Source organism: Physella acuta, unplaced genomic scaffold (assembly GCF_028476545.2).
Source record: "Physella acuta isolate Inbredline_101_S28 unplaced genomic scaffold, ASM2847654v3 ptg000009l, whole genome shotgun sequence".
Taxonomy (NCBI): Eukaryota; Metazoa; Mollusca; class Gastropoda; family Physidae; genus Physella; species Physella acuta.
The window spans coordinates 523,749-541,175 of NW_026731529.1; the positions used below are offsets into that span (position 1 = coordinate 523,749).

The 17,427-nt window shown below is 37.3% G+C and overlaps 1 protein-coding gene across 2 annotated transcripts; it reads right to left on the reverse strand.

The window, feature by feature from the left end:
• Positions 1–1,702: 1,702 nt before the first annotated feature.
• LOC131929702 (uncharacterized) lies at positions 1,703–10,302 on the reverse strand. 2 transcript variants are annotated; one of them, XM_059286082.1, is made up of 9 exons: positions 10,173–10,302; positions 9,925–9,995; positions 7,902–8,027; positions 7,026–7,188; positions 5,483–5,582; positions 4,501–4,680; positions 3,844–4,025; positions 2,936–3,142; positions 1,703–2,029 (listed from the first exon to the last, which is right to left on the reverse strand). In XM_059286082.1, exons 2-9 carry the CDS (start codon positions 9,974–9,976, stop codon positions 1,954–1,956), a joined length of 1,086 nt encoding a protein of 361 aa, XP_059142065.1. In that variant the 5' UTR covers positions 9,977–9,995; positions 10,173–10,302; the 3' UTR covers positions 1,703–1,953. The 2 variants fall into 2 exon arrangements, with proteins under 2 accessions (XP_059142065.1, XP_059142144.1); XM_059286161.1 differs by having other exon boundaries at positions 9,925–9,992; positions 10,173–10,300.
• Between the last annotated feature and the right edge of the window lie 7,125 nt (positions 10,303–17,427).

Here is a 17,427-nt window from a genome sequence, read left to right on the forward strand (position 1 = left end):
CATACAAGCACACATAGCATGAGCGTTCATATACGTACACATACAAGCACACATAGCATGAGCGTACATGTACGTACACGTAAACGCACACATAGCATGAGCGTACATGTACGTACACGTACACGAACACATAGAATGAGCATACATGTTCGTACACGCAAACGTACGCTGTGCTCGCACCGTTAACACTCGTCACGAGGTGCTACTGTATCAATTAATATTATTGTTTTTTTTGCTCATATTATGGTCAACCTAATAATATTTTAACTTTAGCCGTGACTTTTGTATCAAAGTTCGTTATTATAGAATTATGTTATCAAATACAAAGTGTTTGAACCAAAATCTTATGATATTTTCTGTTAATATCATGTGTTGCTTGAAATTAAAGTTTTAAAATAATAGTATTTATAATTTTAAATTCAATAGATTAACTCGCATTGCGATGATTGGGGCAATTAGCTCTAATTATGATTGAGGTTACACTGCTTACCGTTTCTACTCAGGCAATAAAGTTACCCTTTCCAAAGCGACTGTTCCATGAGGCAGGTGAAGCAGAGTTTATCTCTTTCTCGTCTTTCAACATATTAAATAATAGCGAGGTCAGCATTTTGCCAAGTCTTTTACTTTCCTTAACGTAAGTCAGGTACTCATTAGAGCTGAATGGACTCAATGACATCCAGTGTTTCTTCCAGACTTTTTTCTCCGGGGGGGGGGCACTTTAAAATTTCGGGGGGGGGGGGGGGGGGGCGGTAGGCCTTTTTTGGGGGGGGGGGGGGCGGACACCGTTAAAAGTATATATTTTCTATAAAAATTATATAAATTTCATTTCGTTCGGGGGGGGGGGGGGGGCGGTAGAACTTTTTCGGTGGGTGGGGGTGGGGGGGGGGGACGAAACCCCCTGAAGAGATGCCTGGAAGAAACTCTGATGACATCCTACACATTCAAGGACCCGAATTTGGATTAAGAGTCTCGTGCTCTATCATCCAACACCAATAACATCATGTAAAATTTGGGTTAATTTTCCCAGTAAAGCGACAACAATGCAGAGGCGTAGCGATGGGGGGGGGGCAGGTAGGTCGGCGCCAAAATGGATTGTAAAAACAAATTGAAATGTCAATTTTGCTGCCATTTTTGCAGTTTGAAGGGGGGGGGTGCAAATCGGAAAGTTGAGGGGGGAGTGCAAATTTGCTCCCAAGGGGGTTGCCAAATTGAAAGTTTGTCCCCGGGCGCCAGGTAGGGTTGCTACGCCTCTGCAACAATGCCATGTTTAAACGTTTACTCTGTCGAAGTTAACGGCAAATGTTTAATGTTACATGAGAAATCTGCAAATTGGTCAGACGTTACGGTATTGGATGTTTGTTTCACTAATAAGTTAATCACATTTCACAAACACTACATTAGGGGTGGGGACGATGAAAATAATAGTCTACAGAAATAGGATGTAGAACGGGTGTCGGCGTGGTCGAGTTATTAAAAGCTCATGGTTGCTAAACCGAAACGTCTCGAGTTCGAAGCAACTGCTGCATTGTAATGTGTTCTTTGCTGGACGAAGTTTATCAAAGCAAAAAAAAAAAGCAGGCTGAAATCGGAGCGCATAACCAGTTGACACTTATCCTTAATTTTATTTGAGGAAATCCCTTCCAACACTAGATTAAGAACGAAAAAGAAGAAGACATAGTAAAACAAAGAACAAAGAAAAATTCAAATTTAAATTCCTACACGTCTTTTATTGTAATTTAAAATCAATTTGATAATTGATAATATTTTATCACATAATTTCTATTTGCTTTGTGCCAATATTTTAAAATTTAGTTTTAATCAACCATCCTACATTTTAATTGGGTCTTTAAAATAAAATGAAATCAATTATTCTAACAACATTTTTCTAGTGTTAAAATTTGTTGACGTGTGGTTGGTGTGGAGAGTACCACGTGCGACGCCTCAATCACGTGACTACAGCCATTGACGGCAGGCGGAGAGATTGTTCAGACAATTTTTTACTGCTGGGCTTGACTCCAAGCGGGAACAGCTGAAACAGTAGACACGATATTTATATCGTTAACATAAGATCTGTATGTGGTACATTTGTAATTGGGAACAGCTGAAACAGTAGGCACGATATTTATATCGTTAACATTGTGATAAGATCTATATGTGGTACATTTGTAATCTTAAACAGCTGAAACAGTAGACACAATATTTATATCGTTAACATTGTCATAAGATCTGTATGTGGTACATTTGTAATCTTAAACAGCTGAAACAGTAGACACAATATTTATATCGTTAACATTATGTTAAGATCTGCTTGTGGTACTTTTGTAATCGTAGATTAGAGTAATGGTAATTTAATTTAACGAACGTATTTATTATATGAAAGCTGTTGCGAATTTATTCTAGGTTTAAAACATATATACATATATATTGTAGATATATGTGACCTGTATTTCTTAATAATAATAGTATGTTGTATACATAAATTGAACTCAGTGAAATTATTGTAGAAAGAGGGGACGGGTGAGAATTATTGGGCCAGCGACTAATAGACCCGTCATATCAGCTTCCGACAAATAGGCTCCCGTCTTTTAGGCTCCATATGTCGATAGCAATTATATCGGAAGCCGATTTGTCGTGAGCCAATATGTCCTGAGCCTTTTGTCGGGAGCCTATCACCAGTCAATTAGACCGGAGCCCATTTTACGGGAGACAATATGTTGGGGCCCTTTTGACTGGGTCGTTTAGTCGCGGGTCGATTTGACGGGGTCATATTGACGGGGCCGTTTTGACGAAGCCGTTTTGTCGAGGGTCGTTTTGACGGTGCACCTTCTGCATGAACAAAGTTGACTTTTAGAAACCCAAGTCTCTTGCTATAGAAGTAGGATCTTGTCACACGAAAATACAACTAAGAAACCGTTGGTCTGAAATAAGTACTCACGCGTCCTGGTCCTTGTTGCAGACGACACTGACGCAGTCCTTGAACCCCTTGGTGATGTCGGCGCCGTGGTTGTCATAGAAACACTTCCGCTCCCTGTGGCTGGAGATGAGGGCCGAGCACTTGTCCAGGGCCTCGACCCTCTTGTCCTCACTGCAGGCTTGGAACACGGCGGCCAGGTCGGTGCAGGTCTGTCGTATGGGCAGGGGGCTGGGGGAGGTAGGGGGAGTGGTGGTAAATAGGGCACATTTGTTGGTGTAAGTGAGATTAGGTACTTTTTTTAGAACGTATAACTTGAAACAAATGGTTTTTCCAAAAGAGTAATTTTTTTGCAGTTCAGATTTAACTTATCTTTTAGGCAAAAATAAAAGTTTATGAGGTGTAAACAGTTTAAAACCTCCAAAGATTTCCCTGGTTTTCATGGCGAATAGAACTGCAAAGTCTGAATATATATTTTAGTGTCTTGATAGATTTTGAACACTATTAATATTCATTAATAAAATACCAACAGAATTTGCTGAATAAATTTTGTTCTGGGTCTACCTAAGCACACATAACTATAAACAAATATAAAACGTAAACAAAAAATCCCAGAACTTATTAAGTAAAGAATCCGCTTTTAACCTAACGATTCATTGAGCAGATGAAGTAGAGTTCATGTGTTTTTCTTGACCTCGTCGTTTCAAAGGAATCTTTTTCTTTCCCTAACATGAGTAAAGTACTCATCAAAGCTAGGTGGACTAAGGGACGTTATACTGACTTGGACCCGGATTTGAACTATGGACGTTCGGGATAGCAGCCTAGCGCTCTACCGCATAGACCATGATAGTGTAACTAGATTTGAAAAAAAGACAACTAAACCACCCATCAAACTGAAACAACACAGGACATAGATCTAGAACTGGACTTACTCCAGGTTGACCACAGCCGGGATGTTCTTGTAGCCCAGGACGATGTCAGCCAGCAGCTTGGAGGTGGTGGAGGTGTAGGGGGCGACCAGGTACTTGCCGTTCAGGTTGCAGATGTTGCCGCTGTCCACTGAGCCAACAATATCCTCAGGGGGAGCAATCACACAGATCCCTGGGGATTTCTCCTGCAAAAAATTGTAAGGATAAAATTAAATTTATATCTACACTAAAAATGTTTTTTTTTTAATCGTGTACTTGAGGTTTTTCCTGGTTATATACAATAATTTATTTTTCCACTTACAAAAAAAAACAAAACTTTTATTTTATCACAACAAAACCCGCATAAATTAAACATAAAAAGGACTGATTCACTTTTGCTCGCATTAAAATATAGAATGAAAATTCAATTTTGTATGCTTTATTTCTATATTCTTACAAAATTCGAAACATTTTCCTTTAATACTTCTTATAAATAAAGACTAAAAAAAGGTGTTTTTTTGAAGAAAATATTAAAATATTTTATCCAGTGCTCATTATCAAATATCATTATGTAATGTACAGAACTGTCTATTAAAAACGAACTTCGTTCTGAACGCATACAATCCAAGAGAGCTGAAATCTTTTCTGTGCCTACTTATTTGTGTAACTACGAAACCTCACCTGAACCAAGACGCCGTCATTGAAAGGCTCTCTGAAAACCACCTCTCCACCACATGCTGTGATTCGCCATCTTTTCTGAACTGTGTTGTAGAGCAGACCAAATTCCTCAACGCCCTCGCTTGATTTCTTGACATAGGTGGACAAGTCTCCAGCTCTGCTTAGGGCAAGTCTGGCGTGGTTCTGTGCAATAACATTTAGATTGATAAATTGTGATTGTTTAGATTTTGATTATTTAAGATTTGCTTATTTTAAGTTTGACTATTTAAAGTTTGGTTTTTTAAAGTTTGGTTATTTAAATTTTGGTAATTTAAATTTTAGGTAAATTTTAATTTGGTAATTTAAACTATGGTTATTTCAATTTTGTTAAGTTCATTTTGTTAATCTTTGGGTGATTTAACAGTTTGATTTTTGCGATATCGTTTATGTAAAAATGGCTTTAGTTCCGTTTGGTTATTTATATATATATAATTTACTTAGCTTACTTAATTTTCGCACTTTAAAACTGAATGTTTTTTAAAAATAATGGATATTTGAAAATGTGTTACTTAAACAACGGTTGCTTCTATTTCGAATGCTTGAAATTCGCATATTAAAATTTCTAATTTTACTAGTTCGAATAATGAAATTTGTGTTGGTAAAATTTTAAAAGAGATGTGCTATGGTGTAATATATGAACGTAGGGGGGGGGGGGAGGGGAGAAAAGTTAAAAAAGAAACAAAATCAAAGTTTGATATTTATGCTAACGTGTTTTTGTAGTCGACCAATGTTCTTGTAGGTCCACAGACCAAAGTAATTTTAACTATTGAAAACTATTTTTCGGTTATTTACTTCTCTACATTTTTAATGTAATGCTTCTCATTTTTATCGTTTGTTGTGAAAAGTCGAAGTGTCCGTTATAAAAAGTACAGCTTACAGTAAATACGGGAAAAAAACATGTTTAGGAGGTTTTTCCTTCTAAAATCAGAAACACACAAAAACTTACCGGCAGGTCGGTAACTATTCCGTTAGAAATTTGAAAGTAGTAAGTTTCCTTGCCTATTTGAATGGATACAGACAGACGATCATCGTATTGGGTGCCGAAGCTGAGGATAATTTAATGTAACTCAAATGTAGATATAATTTAAATATTAGTTTCAGTTGATTGTTATTGTTTGTTTGCTATTTTTATTTCATGTTTTCATTTTTACTTTCTCGTACACGAAGTATTGAGAAAGTATTTTAATCGTGCAAAACAATTAACCGGGAGTGATCTCCCCTAAACTTTCTCGAATATTCTTATATAACACTACGGGGGATGGCAACTTGGGATATGGACATGATTTTTAATCGATTTTTTAATTACTTAAACTTTTAAAAATAGAATAGAATCTCCTAGAGGAAAGAATTGCGCACCACGTGAACGCCAAACAATCTGTGTATAATAGCAAACAAAGCAAAAAAAAATGTAAATTTCAAATGTAACGAATTAAACCTATGTTCATAAAAACAATAAGCTTAATTCAGAAAAATTGTAGGCTGAAGACTAATGTCTACAGACAAAGCAAACAACTAGACTTAAATGGATTGTCCATAAATGACGTCACACTTTTCCGGATGATTTACCTCTCCCCTAATCGTCACTAAAAGCATTTATAAGGAATATGGACGACCTAATAATAACAAGTTAATCAGTACAAAGGGTTTAAATGTTGGACCTCCCAAATATTTTTAGGTCTAGGATGTTCATACGTACATAGCCTTCATTTCAACTGAGATTAAAGACAAGGAGGCGGCCCATTGTCCTACTTACATTAAACAAGACAGCTATATATATATATTAAACAACACAGTCAACACACTATATATACAAATATACATTTTATCAAGGGAATCTTCTCTAAATTTTGTTTGGAAAGAGCCGCAGTTTATATTTACTAATATTTATTTCAAACACCTTGTTTAAAGTTAGTTTCATGATATTTTAAATTGTTTTGGTCATTGATTGTTATTTTAAATCAATTATCTGTTATATTTTGTACAATTTGACTTAAATATACTTATTTAAACAAATATATTTATCAGTTACCTCCCCCGCACATTACTGCTTTCGCCGTATTGATTACGCTAAAACTTTAAATTACCGCCACAAAGTAACTACCACATTGCTACTGTATAACACCGCATTTCTACTGTATAATTACCATATCGCCACAATGTAACTAACACATTGCCACTACATAACTATCATATAGCTATAGATTAACTACCACATTGTTACTGTGTAACTACCATATAGCCACAATGTAACTACCACATTTCCACTACATGACTATCATATAGCTATAGATTAACTACCACATTGCTACTGTATAATTACCACATTGTTACAGTATAAGTACCATATAGCCACAAAGTAACTACAACATAGCCACGACATAACTACCACAGTCATTAAAATCTCCTTCTACGCAACCATCAGACAAACACTACAGTACTATCACCCAAACACTAATTCACTACCACAAGTAACCCTTTTACATCCTTACTTAGTGTAGTTGACGGCTGTGTAGACTTTGATCTCGCACGCCAGATTGTTGACAGTCTTCGTTACCGTGGCAACGCTGTGTGTACAGGGGTAGTGCACCCATGTTTTCTTGCCGTCCACGGGCCTTAGAATCGGGTCATAACGGAGAATACACACGCCTTCATCTACAGAAAACAGAAAAAAACTACACGTTTCTTTAATATGTTGTCTCTGGGTTTTTTTCAGTCCGACGGAAAGTAAATCAACGCAGTAACAGTGAAATTAGCTAAGGATGTGGTAAACAAGTAATTTAAGTAGCTCTTTATTACAAGTATGGTGTCTTTATTACCAGTTTAGTGTCGCTAATACCAGAATAGTGTGTTGTAATGGAATAGACTCTATGAGTGTAATTTCAATGATACTTTAGTGCTTATTGCATACAAGTTAGTTAGAACACAAGACAGGTTCTAATCAAAAGCTTAAAACATCCCCTTCATATATATATATATATATATATATATATATATATATATATATATATATATATATATATATATATATATATTATATATATATATATATATATGTATATATATATGTATATATATATATATATATATGTATATATATATATATATATATATATATATATATATATATATATATATTCTTACGGGGGGGGGGTCGACACCATCAGATGCCGCACCGGGTGACACCCGACCTCGCTACGTCACTTGCACTGTCTCTACTTGGACTATATTCTACCCTTGGCGTTGAAACATCACTTTCTGTTTATATTGCTATTTCAGTAACAACGCCTGCTTCCATCCCCTCTATTTATTTTTAAAATTATTTACTTGAGATCAACTGTTAGAAAAAGAAAGTATAAACTACTGACCTTTAGGGCCACAACACAGGTCACCGTCGCCTTTGAAGCCAGGCTTACAGTAACATTTGCTGGTTGGATCAGCTTGTTCGGCGTTGGGGGCACAGAATGCGGTGGGCTTGAATTTTTTATCCTGGGCTAATATTTATCAAGGTATGAATAAGAATTAGCTGATGCGGAATAAAAAAAGGATTCTCGTATATTCGAAAACTAAGTGTCGCTATATATATATATTATGACTGAGAACATCTGTGTTTTAGAGTAACGAGTTTCAGTGTGGCAACAACTTTTAGAATGTTGATGATAGAACTGAAGGTGGAGGGATAAAAAACGGTCTAATCCTTGGTATTATTCGTGGGGAGTGAGACGAATGTGGCGTCAACAGGATCAGCTTAGCATTGGAGAATTTTTTGGCCTAGCGGAAGGAATGTGTGATTTTTAAATTTACACATAGTTACTTTAATTTATTAAAAATGGTTTACTTATACATAATACAAAACGTCTTATTTCATTTTTTTTAATATGTTAGACCTGAAAATTTAAGTGTTTTTTTTAATTGGTGTTTTTACGTGGTGTGGAGAGATAAAAGATGTCTGGGGTAGTAAAAAAAAAAAAAAAAACCTAAAGTAGAATGGCATTTTTTTTCGGTGAAATGGTCTTTCTATGTGATAGTGGAGCATTTGTTTAAAAAGTGAACCAACATGGTTTTGCTTTTTTCTCTTGACATTTTTAAAGAATTTTTGTTTTGGCTACGATTTTTTAAAAATGTTTTTACATTGTGCATTGTAGGATAAAAAAACCGTTTCTATTGTTGTCATAGTTGTGAGAGGATTGATCCAGACTTGATTTACTACCATGTGAGATTACCACTACCATTATAGGATACCACTACTATGTTATAATACCACCTCCATGTGAGAATACCACTACCATATGAGAGTACCACTACCATTATAGCATACCACTACTATGTGATAATATCACCTCCATGTGAGAATACCATTACCATTTGAGAATACTACTACCATGTGAGAATACCACTACCATGTAAGAATATCACTACCATATGAGAATACTACTACCATGTGAGAATCATACTACCATATGGGAATACTACTACTATCTAAGAATACCACTACCATGTGAGATTACCACTACCATGAGAGAATACCACTACCATGTGAGAATACCACTACCATGTGAGATTACCACTACCATGTGAGAATACCACTACCATCTGAGATTACCACTACCATGTGAGAATACCACTACCATGTGAGAATACCACTACCATGTGAGAATACCACTACCATGTTAGATTACCACTACCATGTGAGAATACCACTACCATGTGAGATTACCACTACCATGTGAGAATACCACTACCATGTGAGATTACCACTACCATGTGAGAATACCACTACCACAACCAGTCATTATGCTATTACACCTTTTATCGATACAGGTGACAATTACTTGACAAGATGCAAATGGTTTTCTACTTTCGATACTTATTCGGCTACTGGACTCATCCATTTCGTTTACAACTATCATCCGTTTACTGTCTAGTCCGAAATCAATTTCCCTATTGAGTCACACTGGTCAAACAATCTTACATTAACGATCAAGACAAAACCTCAGACCCAAAGAACAGCAACAACTCTCTACACAAAACGTCATTATATCTTTCGCACCAACCAGTGGCGTAGCCAGGATCATCTCAAGGGGGGGGGGGGGGGGGGTTTCCAATTTTTACCCGGGGACAAACTTTCGATTTGCACCCCCCCCCCTCAAACTTTCGATTTGCACACCCCCCCTCAAACTTTCGATTTGCACCCCCCCCTCAAACTTTCAATTTGCACCCCCCCCCCCCTCAAACTTTCGATTTGCACCCCCCCTCATACTTTTTATATATACCGAGGGGTCTATGGGGGGGGGGGGTTATGACCCCCCCCCTAACCCCCCCTGCCTACGCCACTGGCACCAACATACCCTGATCAAATACACATCATAACAATTGTACTTTGCTACTTACCCGAGCCTAAAGCTAAACAGGACATCAGAAAGATGGCTGCTAAATAATACATGATTATTTCACTATCTCTGCTGGTGGGACGATAAAAGAAATGTTTATAGCGAAGTTTAGCTGTGTATGTTTTAAAATAAACAGCAAATGACTTAAGTAAGAACAGAACACAACCAAGGATAAGTCCCAAACCAGCCACCTTAAAAACTGACAAACACCTGATATGTTGCGTAACATACCTTGCACAACCAACTTACCCTATAAACCGTGTAATCTTTCAAAGTTCTTCTTCAATACTAGAAGTTGAAGTACCTTTGCTGATTGACAACTAAAACGAAGCGAATTTTGCAGAATTTATACATCCATGTAAACCCGACAATAAATCATCTGAATCCCTTGCAGTGATAAGATATCGACACATACAACGTATGAACGAAGTTGGGATAGAAAAAGCAAGTTTGTGTAAATAGATAAGGAGAGAGTACACATGCGGTAATAGTTTAATCAAATTTGTTTCAACTAAATGATTTTTGACTTGGTGATAAACTGGATGTAAATGATACAGGGGTGTAGTTGATGTAGAATTTAGAATGATGGTATAGAGTACGCAAGAACTGTTTTATTTTTTGTTCGCCGCCAACATTGTACAGTTGTTTAGTTCAGTACTGTTGTATGGGTCAGTATAGTTGTATGGGTCAGTTTTGTTGTATGGGTCAGTACTATTGTATGAACAGTATAGTTTTATGGGTAAGTACTGTTGTATGGGTCAGTCTGTTGTATGGGTCAGTACTATTGTATGGGTCAGTATAGTTGTATGGGTCAGTATATATGGGTCAGTACTGTTGTATGGGTCAGTATTGTTGTATGGGTCAGTATAGTTGTATGGGTCAGTACTGTTGTATGGGTCAGTACTGTTGTATGGGTCAGTACTGTTGTATGGGTCAGTATTGTTGTATGGGTCAGTATAGTTGTATGGGTCAGTACTGTTGTATGGGTCAGTACTGTTGTATGGGTCAGTACTGTTGTATGGGTCAGTACTGTTGTATGGGTCAGTATAGTTGTATGGGTCAGTCTGTTGTATGGGTCAGTATTGTTGTATGGGTCAGTACTATTGTATGGGTCAGTATAGTTGAATCAGTCAGTATAGTTGAATCGGTCAGTAGTATATTATGGGTCAGTATTGTTTTATGGGTCAGTACTATTGAATGTAATAAGTTTGTCCTCAGTACTGTAGTATGGGTCAGTATTGTTGTATGGGTCAGTGCTGTTGTATGGGCAGTATAGTTGTATGGGTCAGTACTGTTGTATGGGTCAGTATTGTTGTATGGGTCAGTATAGTTGTATGGGTCAGTATTGTTGTATGGGTCAGTACTGTTGTATGGGTCAGTATTGTTGTATGGGTCAGTGCTGTTGTATGGTCAGTATAGTTGTATGGGTCAGTATAGTTGTATGGGTCAGTAATATAGTATGGGTCAGTATTGTTTTATGGGTCAGTACTATTGAATGTAATGGGTTTGTCCTCAGTACTGTAGTATGGGTCAGTATTGTTGTATGGGTCAGTAATGCTGTATAGTTCAGTATTGTTGTATGAATGGGACGGCCTGGACTAGCGGTAGAGAGCTAGACTGCTAACCAGAAAGTCTACGCAGCTCTAATAGGCATATTACTCTGCCCCATTTGTCTTGGGCACAAACTGGAAACAATGATGATGACTGTTTTATGGGTCCTGTCTTGTTGTTTTTATCCGCAACGTTGAATGGGCCAGTAGTGTTGTATTGTTAAGTATTGTTGTATACGTCAGTATTGTTGTATGGGTCAGTATTGTTGTATGGGTCAGTATTGTTGTATGGGTCAGTTTTGTTGTATGGGTCAGTATTGTTGTATGGGTCAGTATTGTTGTATGGGTCAGTATTGTTGTATGGGTCAGTATTGTTGTATGGGTCAGTAATGTTGTTTTTGTCAGTATTGTTGTATGGGTCAGTATTGTTGTATGGGTCAGTATTGTTGTATGGGTCAGTATTGTTTTATTTATCTGCACCGTTGTATGCGCCAATATTGTTGTATACGTCAGTATTGTTGTACGGGTCAGTATTGTTGTATGGGTCAGTATTGTTGTATGGGTCAGTAATGTTGTATGGGTCAGTATTGTTGTATGGGTCAGTATTGTTGTATGGGTCAGTATTGTTGTATGGGTCAGTATTGTTGTATGGGTCAGTATTGTTGTATGGGTCAGTATTGTTTTATGGGTCAGTATTGTTGTATGGGTCAGTAATGTTGTATGGGTCAGTATTGTTGTATGGGTCAGTATTGTTGTATGGGTCAGTATTGTTGTATGGGTCAGTATTGTTGTATGGGTCAGTATTGTTGTATGGGTCAGTATTGTTGTATGGGTCAGTATTGTTGTATGGGCCAGTATTGTTGTATGGGTCAGTTTTGTTGTATGGGTCAGTACTGTTGTATGGGTCTGTACTTTTATATGGGTCAGAATGAACTATTTCTCCCTTTCATGTCCTAAAGGGGCACTTGTCGACGAACTGTTCCACGATTTGTAACGATTAACATATTGTAACACTGGACTAAACACTAATGTGAATGGTTAAAATATCGTTATCTCATGGACACCTAGTACTGAACATGATATCGCTACATATGCTGAGATCAGAAAGTTAGTTAAACTCTACTTTATCTCCCTTCTTGACAGCCAGTGGTAGCTTACTACTTTACATGTCTCAAAAACCGTGTGCCCATAAAAAAAGGTGAATTGGTCCTTTTTTAATATGCCCCTTAATACACCCAAGGTAAGAACCTCTCTACTAAATCATGATTTAATGAACCTACTTACGAACTCGAAGTGAATGCAATATGAAAAAATCTTGATAAAAATATTGATCTTGATAAAAATATTGATCTTGATTTAAAAAAAAACCCCACAGCTGAAGATAGAATTAAACCCCATATCAATCGTTATCAACAAAAAAATCAAATCGCAAAAAAAAAAAACAAAAAAAAACAAAAAAAAAAACTTGTTTTTGGTTTAAATCCTTAGCAAAAGCTGTCAAGTAAACACCGCTATTTACTTTTGGTGTTAAATATATTAAATCGAGTCTAAGAACAAAGGAGTGTTCACGTCATGAGCATAAACAACGCTTTAATAAATTGACTATTTTAGATTGTACTGAGGTGAACCAGATTAAAATTTTTATGTATTGATTGAATCAAACCAAGGGAAATAAATCTTAGTACGTATAGTTTGCTAGCAGTGTTTCTTCCAGACTTTTTTCTCCGGGGGGGGGGGCACTTGAAATTTTCGAGGGGGGGGGGCGGTAGACTTTCTTCGGGGGGGGGGGGCGGACACTGTTAAAAGTATATATTTTCTTTATAAAATTCATTTCGTTCGGAGGGGTGGTAGACTTTCTTAGGGGGGGGGGGGGAGCTCCCCCACCCCAAAGAGATGCCTGGAAGAAACTCTGTTTGCTAGTGTTGTATGGGCAGTAATGGTTCAGTAATGTTGTATGGGTCAGTTCTGTTGTATGGGTCAGTTCTGTTGAATGGGTCAGTATTGTTGTATGGGTCAGTACTGTTGTATGGGTCAGTATTGTTGTATGGGTCAGTCTGTTGTATGGGTCAGTATTGTTGTATGGGTCAGTATTGTTGTATGGGTCAGTACTGTTGTATGGGTCAGTATTGTTGTATGGGTCAGTATTGTTGTATGGGTCAGTACTGTTGTATGGGTCAGTCTGTTGTATGGGTCAGTATTGTTGTATGGGTCAGTATTGTTGTATGGGTCAGTACTGTTGTATGGGTCAGTAATGTTGTATGGGTCAGTATTGTTGTATGGGTCAGTATTGTTGTATGGGTCAGTACTGTTGTATGGGTCAGTATTGTTGTATGGGTCAGTCTGTTGTATGGGTCAGTATTGTTGTATGGGTCAGTATTGTTGTATGGGTCAGTACTGTTGTATGGGTCAGTATTGTTGTATGGGTCAGTATTGTTGTATGGGTCAGTACTGTTGTATGGGTCAGTAATGTTGTATGGGTCAGTACTGTTGTACGGGTCAGTGCTATTTGGGTAGTATCGTTGAATGGGTCAGTACTGTTGTATGGGTCAGTATATATGGGTCAGTACTGTTGTACGGGTCAGTGCTATTTGGGTAGTATCGTTGAATGGGTCAGTACTGTTGTATGGGTCAGTTTATATGGGTCAGTACGTGTGTATGGGTTTCGTTACGATAAACATAAGATAAACATACTTTAAATCTGGACTAAACCCTAATCCGAATGGCTAAGTCCACCTGCCTCATGTTTTGTGAAGTTTGGAGCCTAGTGCTGACCATCATATCGCTTCATATGCCGAGATCAGAGATTCACATAAGCTCTGCTTCATCTGCCTTTTTGACAACCAGAGGTTGTTTTAAAATTTAATATGTCTCAAAGACCGTACGCCCAACCAAATGAAAGTTGAAGTTTTCTTTCAATAAAATGACCCCCCCACAGCCAACGTGAGAACCTCTAAAAAATTATGATTTAATGAACTCGGTGCGCTTACAATTTATGACATAACTGTTGGGTTTTATTTAAACAAATTTAATCAAACGTGATACATATGCAGTCAGCGCTTTCTTTTGTTTCATATCTTGATAAAAGTATTGGTCTTCATTTTTTTTAAAAATAACCCACAGCTAAAGATAAAATTAAGGTACATATCAATTGTTACTAACAAAAAAAAAATCACAAAAACAAGTAATTGATTTTTTAAAAAACTTTACAGCAAAATCTGGCAAGTAAACACGTTTATTTACTTGTGGTGTTAAAGATAGTAACTCACGTCTAAGTACAAAGGAGTGTTCACGTTATGAGCAAAAATGTTTTATCAAAATTTAACGTGAAACATGTGTTAAGATAAATATTATCTAATTTGGAATTTGTAAGTATTTTAAAATGACAAAGTATATGGATAGATACACGTTTCTATTTCTATTTCAGTCTGTACCGAGGTGAACCTGATTAAATTGTTTATGTATTGATAAAATCAAACCAAGGAATCTAGGCCCTACTTAAATTCAGTCCAAAGTATAATGCAAAATAAACTAGAAACAATACTTGTTAAGAATGTTATTAATACTATTTTAGTGAAACTGTTATCACAATTTAAAATGAAAGAAAATGAAATTTAAAAAAAATGAAGGTTAATTAATTCCTCATCCCACAATTTAAACCGCTGCATTTGGAGATTAGCCACGTGGTTTGCTTAGGGTAAATTGTAGTCGACAGCCAGCCAGTGTTTCTTTCAGACTTTTTTCTTCGAGAGGGGGGGGGGGGGGTTACATGATATAATCGACTAAATTTTTTGACGTGGGGGGGGGGGGCAGTGTTTCTTCCAGACTTTTTTCTCCGGGGGGGGGGGGGGGGCAGTAGACTTTCTTCGGGGGGGGCGGTAGACTTTCTTCGGGGGGGGGCGGACACTGTTAAAAAGTATATATTTTCTATATAAATTATATAAATTTCATTCGTTCGGGGGGGGGGGGCGGTAAAAAATTTTCGGGGGGGCTAAGCCCCCCCGAAGAGATGCCTGGAAGAAACTCTGGGGGGGGGGGGGGGGGGGTCAATGGTAAAAATATATATTTTTAATATAAATTCCATTTCATTCCGGTGGGGGAGGGGAGCGACAGATCCCCCGAATAAGATGCCATAGAAATTAGGCAGCCATCCGATAGAGTGAATGTTAGTTATGTAATCACGTGATCTCCTCTTTTATTAACCCATTTAGTAATTTTTAATTAAAAAAATTATAACGACACGTCTAATGTTTAATTAGATTCAAAAATAGATATCCCTTTATTGTCATCTGAGTCGAATGTATGTTGAAATCGCTTCATTAAGAGTAAATAAAAATTAAGTTACAATATTTACTCCAAACCCAAAAATAAACAAACAAACGTAACGAACTAAATAAAAGCTTATAATATTACAAAGGTTCGCCATAAATCCGCAAACCATCAAACCGAAATTGTCACTTAATAAAACCGTATAATAATATAACTAGATTGGCCAAAAGCTTTGGTCGCGCATGAGATCTTTTACATATTTTAGCAACCAAAGCTTTTATGAAAGAAAGCAAACTAGTTTTATTATCTTTTTTTTCAGTGCATTTAAAAGCTTGGTATTACTCTTTTTTAAATATTTGTTTTATTTTCTACTTTTTAGTAATTCATAATTTATTAATTCAACATTACCAACGATGCGACAAAAAATGTACTTTAATTAAAAACGCTATCCTTATTTCGTGTAAGTCGACTATTCGTGTGAGATTTCCCACAAGCAAACCAGCCCGTGTTTCTTCCAGACTTTTTTCTTCAGAAATTTATGGGGGGGGGGGGGGGGGGGCGGCTAACATTTTCCTGGGGTGGAGTGGGCGGGCACTGGTAAAAGTATATATTTTCTATAATAAATTCTATTTCGGTCCGGGGGTGTAGACTTTCTTGGGGGGGGGGGGGGGGGGCTCCGAAACTCGCTAACTCTGCAGACAGCCGTCACGAATTAAATAGAAGCTTGTGAGACAGCAGGTGTTTAACTATACATAACAGCTTAACCAGGGAGAGGTAACTCTCGCTACCCACTGGCTTGTGACCTGGGAAAGAGAACAAAAGCCAAAGAGTCATCCGTTTATTACGTCCACAAAAATTTGGAATTTTTGACCCTCCCCCCCTCCTTGTCCACATGTGTCCACTTTTGACGATACCCCCCCCCCCCCTTCCCTATTTAATGTGTAACCTATATTTTATGTGCAGTTTTTATATTTTTTTTATTGTTTTCAAATGTTTTTTTTTAATTAAAGGTGTGGTCGCCCACATTGACCCGAACCCCCCCCCCCCCACACCAGTTCACACGCGTCCACAAAAGTAGATTTTTTTCGAACCCCCCCCCCCTCCCCCAACTCTACCCCCCCCCCCCACCCTTTTGAGACGTCATAAATGGATGACCCACAAGTACACGGGGAGGAAGCGAAAACTACAAGTCTAGCTACCAGTTACCATCTTGATTCTCAGCCCTTACTACAGTCAGTCTCAATAGACATTTCAAATTATAGGGTATGCCTTAAACCTGTGTCCCAAAATGCCACAATAACAGAACCTTTTTATTTAAAAAAAGAGGGTGTTTGATTACTAATAGTGAACATAAGACAAATGTGCCCTGATACAGCAAAAGCTTACATTATTTCCTAACCTAAACATTAACCCAAATCCTACCATTGCCCAAACCCTAATATTAACTATAATACTAAACCTAAGGTCCAATAAAACCCTAACAGGCCAACTTTCGGTTATATTTCTGGAATGCGATAATGCCAATACGATCGAATGAGATGTAATCTCAGTCTTCTATTATCCGACTTATTACTGTCTCTAAGGGATAAGTGCAATAGTGTTTAGCTGGGTAACTGAAAAGGTAATATATTAGCCGATTTTAATTTTGAATAAACTATATTACATAAATGCTCTACTAAATAAATCTC

Bases quoted from the DNA above. Each gene is read 5' to 3' on its own strand.
- LOC131929702 (XM_059286082.1), bottom strand. From the start codon at position 9,976: ATGTATTATTTAGCAGCCATCTTTCTGATGTCCTGTTTAGCTTTAGGC. The intron at 8,028-9,924 runs GTAAGTAGCAAA...GATAAATATTAG, and splicing joins CTGTTTAGCTTTAGGCTCGG to CCCAGGATAAAAAATTCAAG. The intron at 3,143-3,843 runs GTAAGTCCAGTT...TACCTCCCCCAG, and splicing joins CCGGCTGTGGTCAACCTGGA to CCCCCTGCCCATACGACAGA.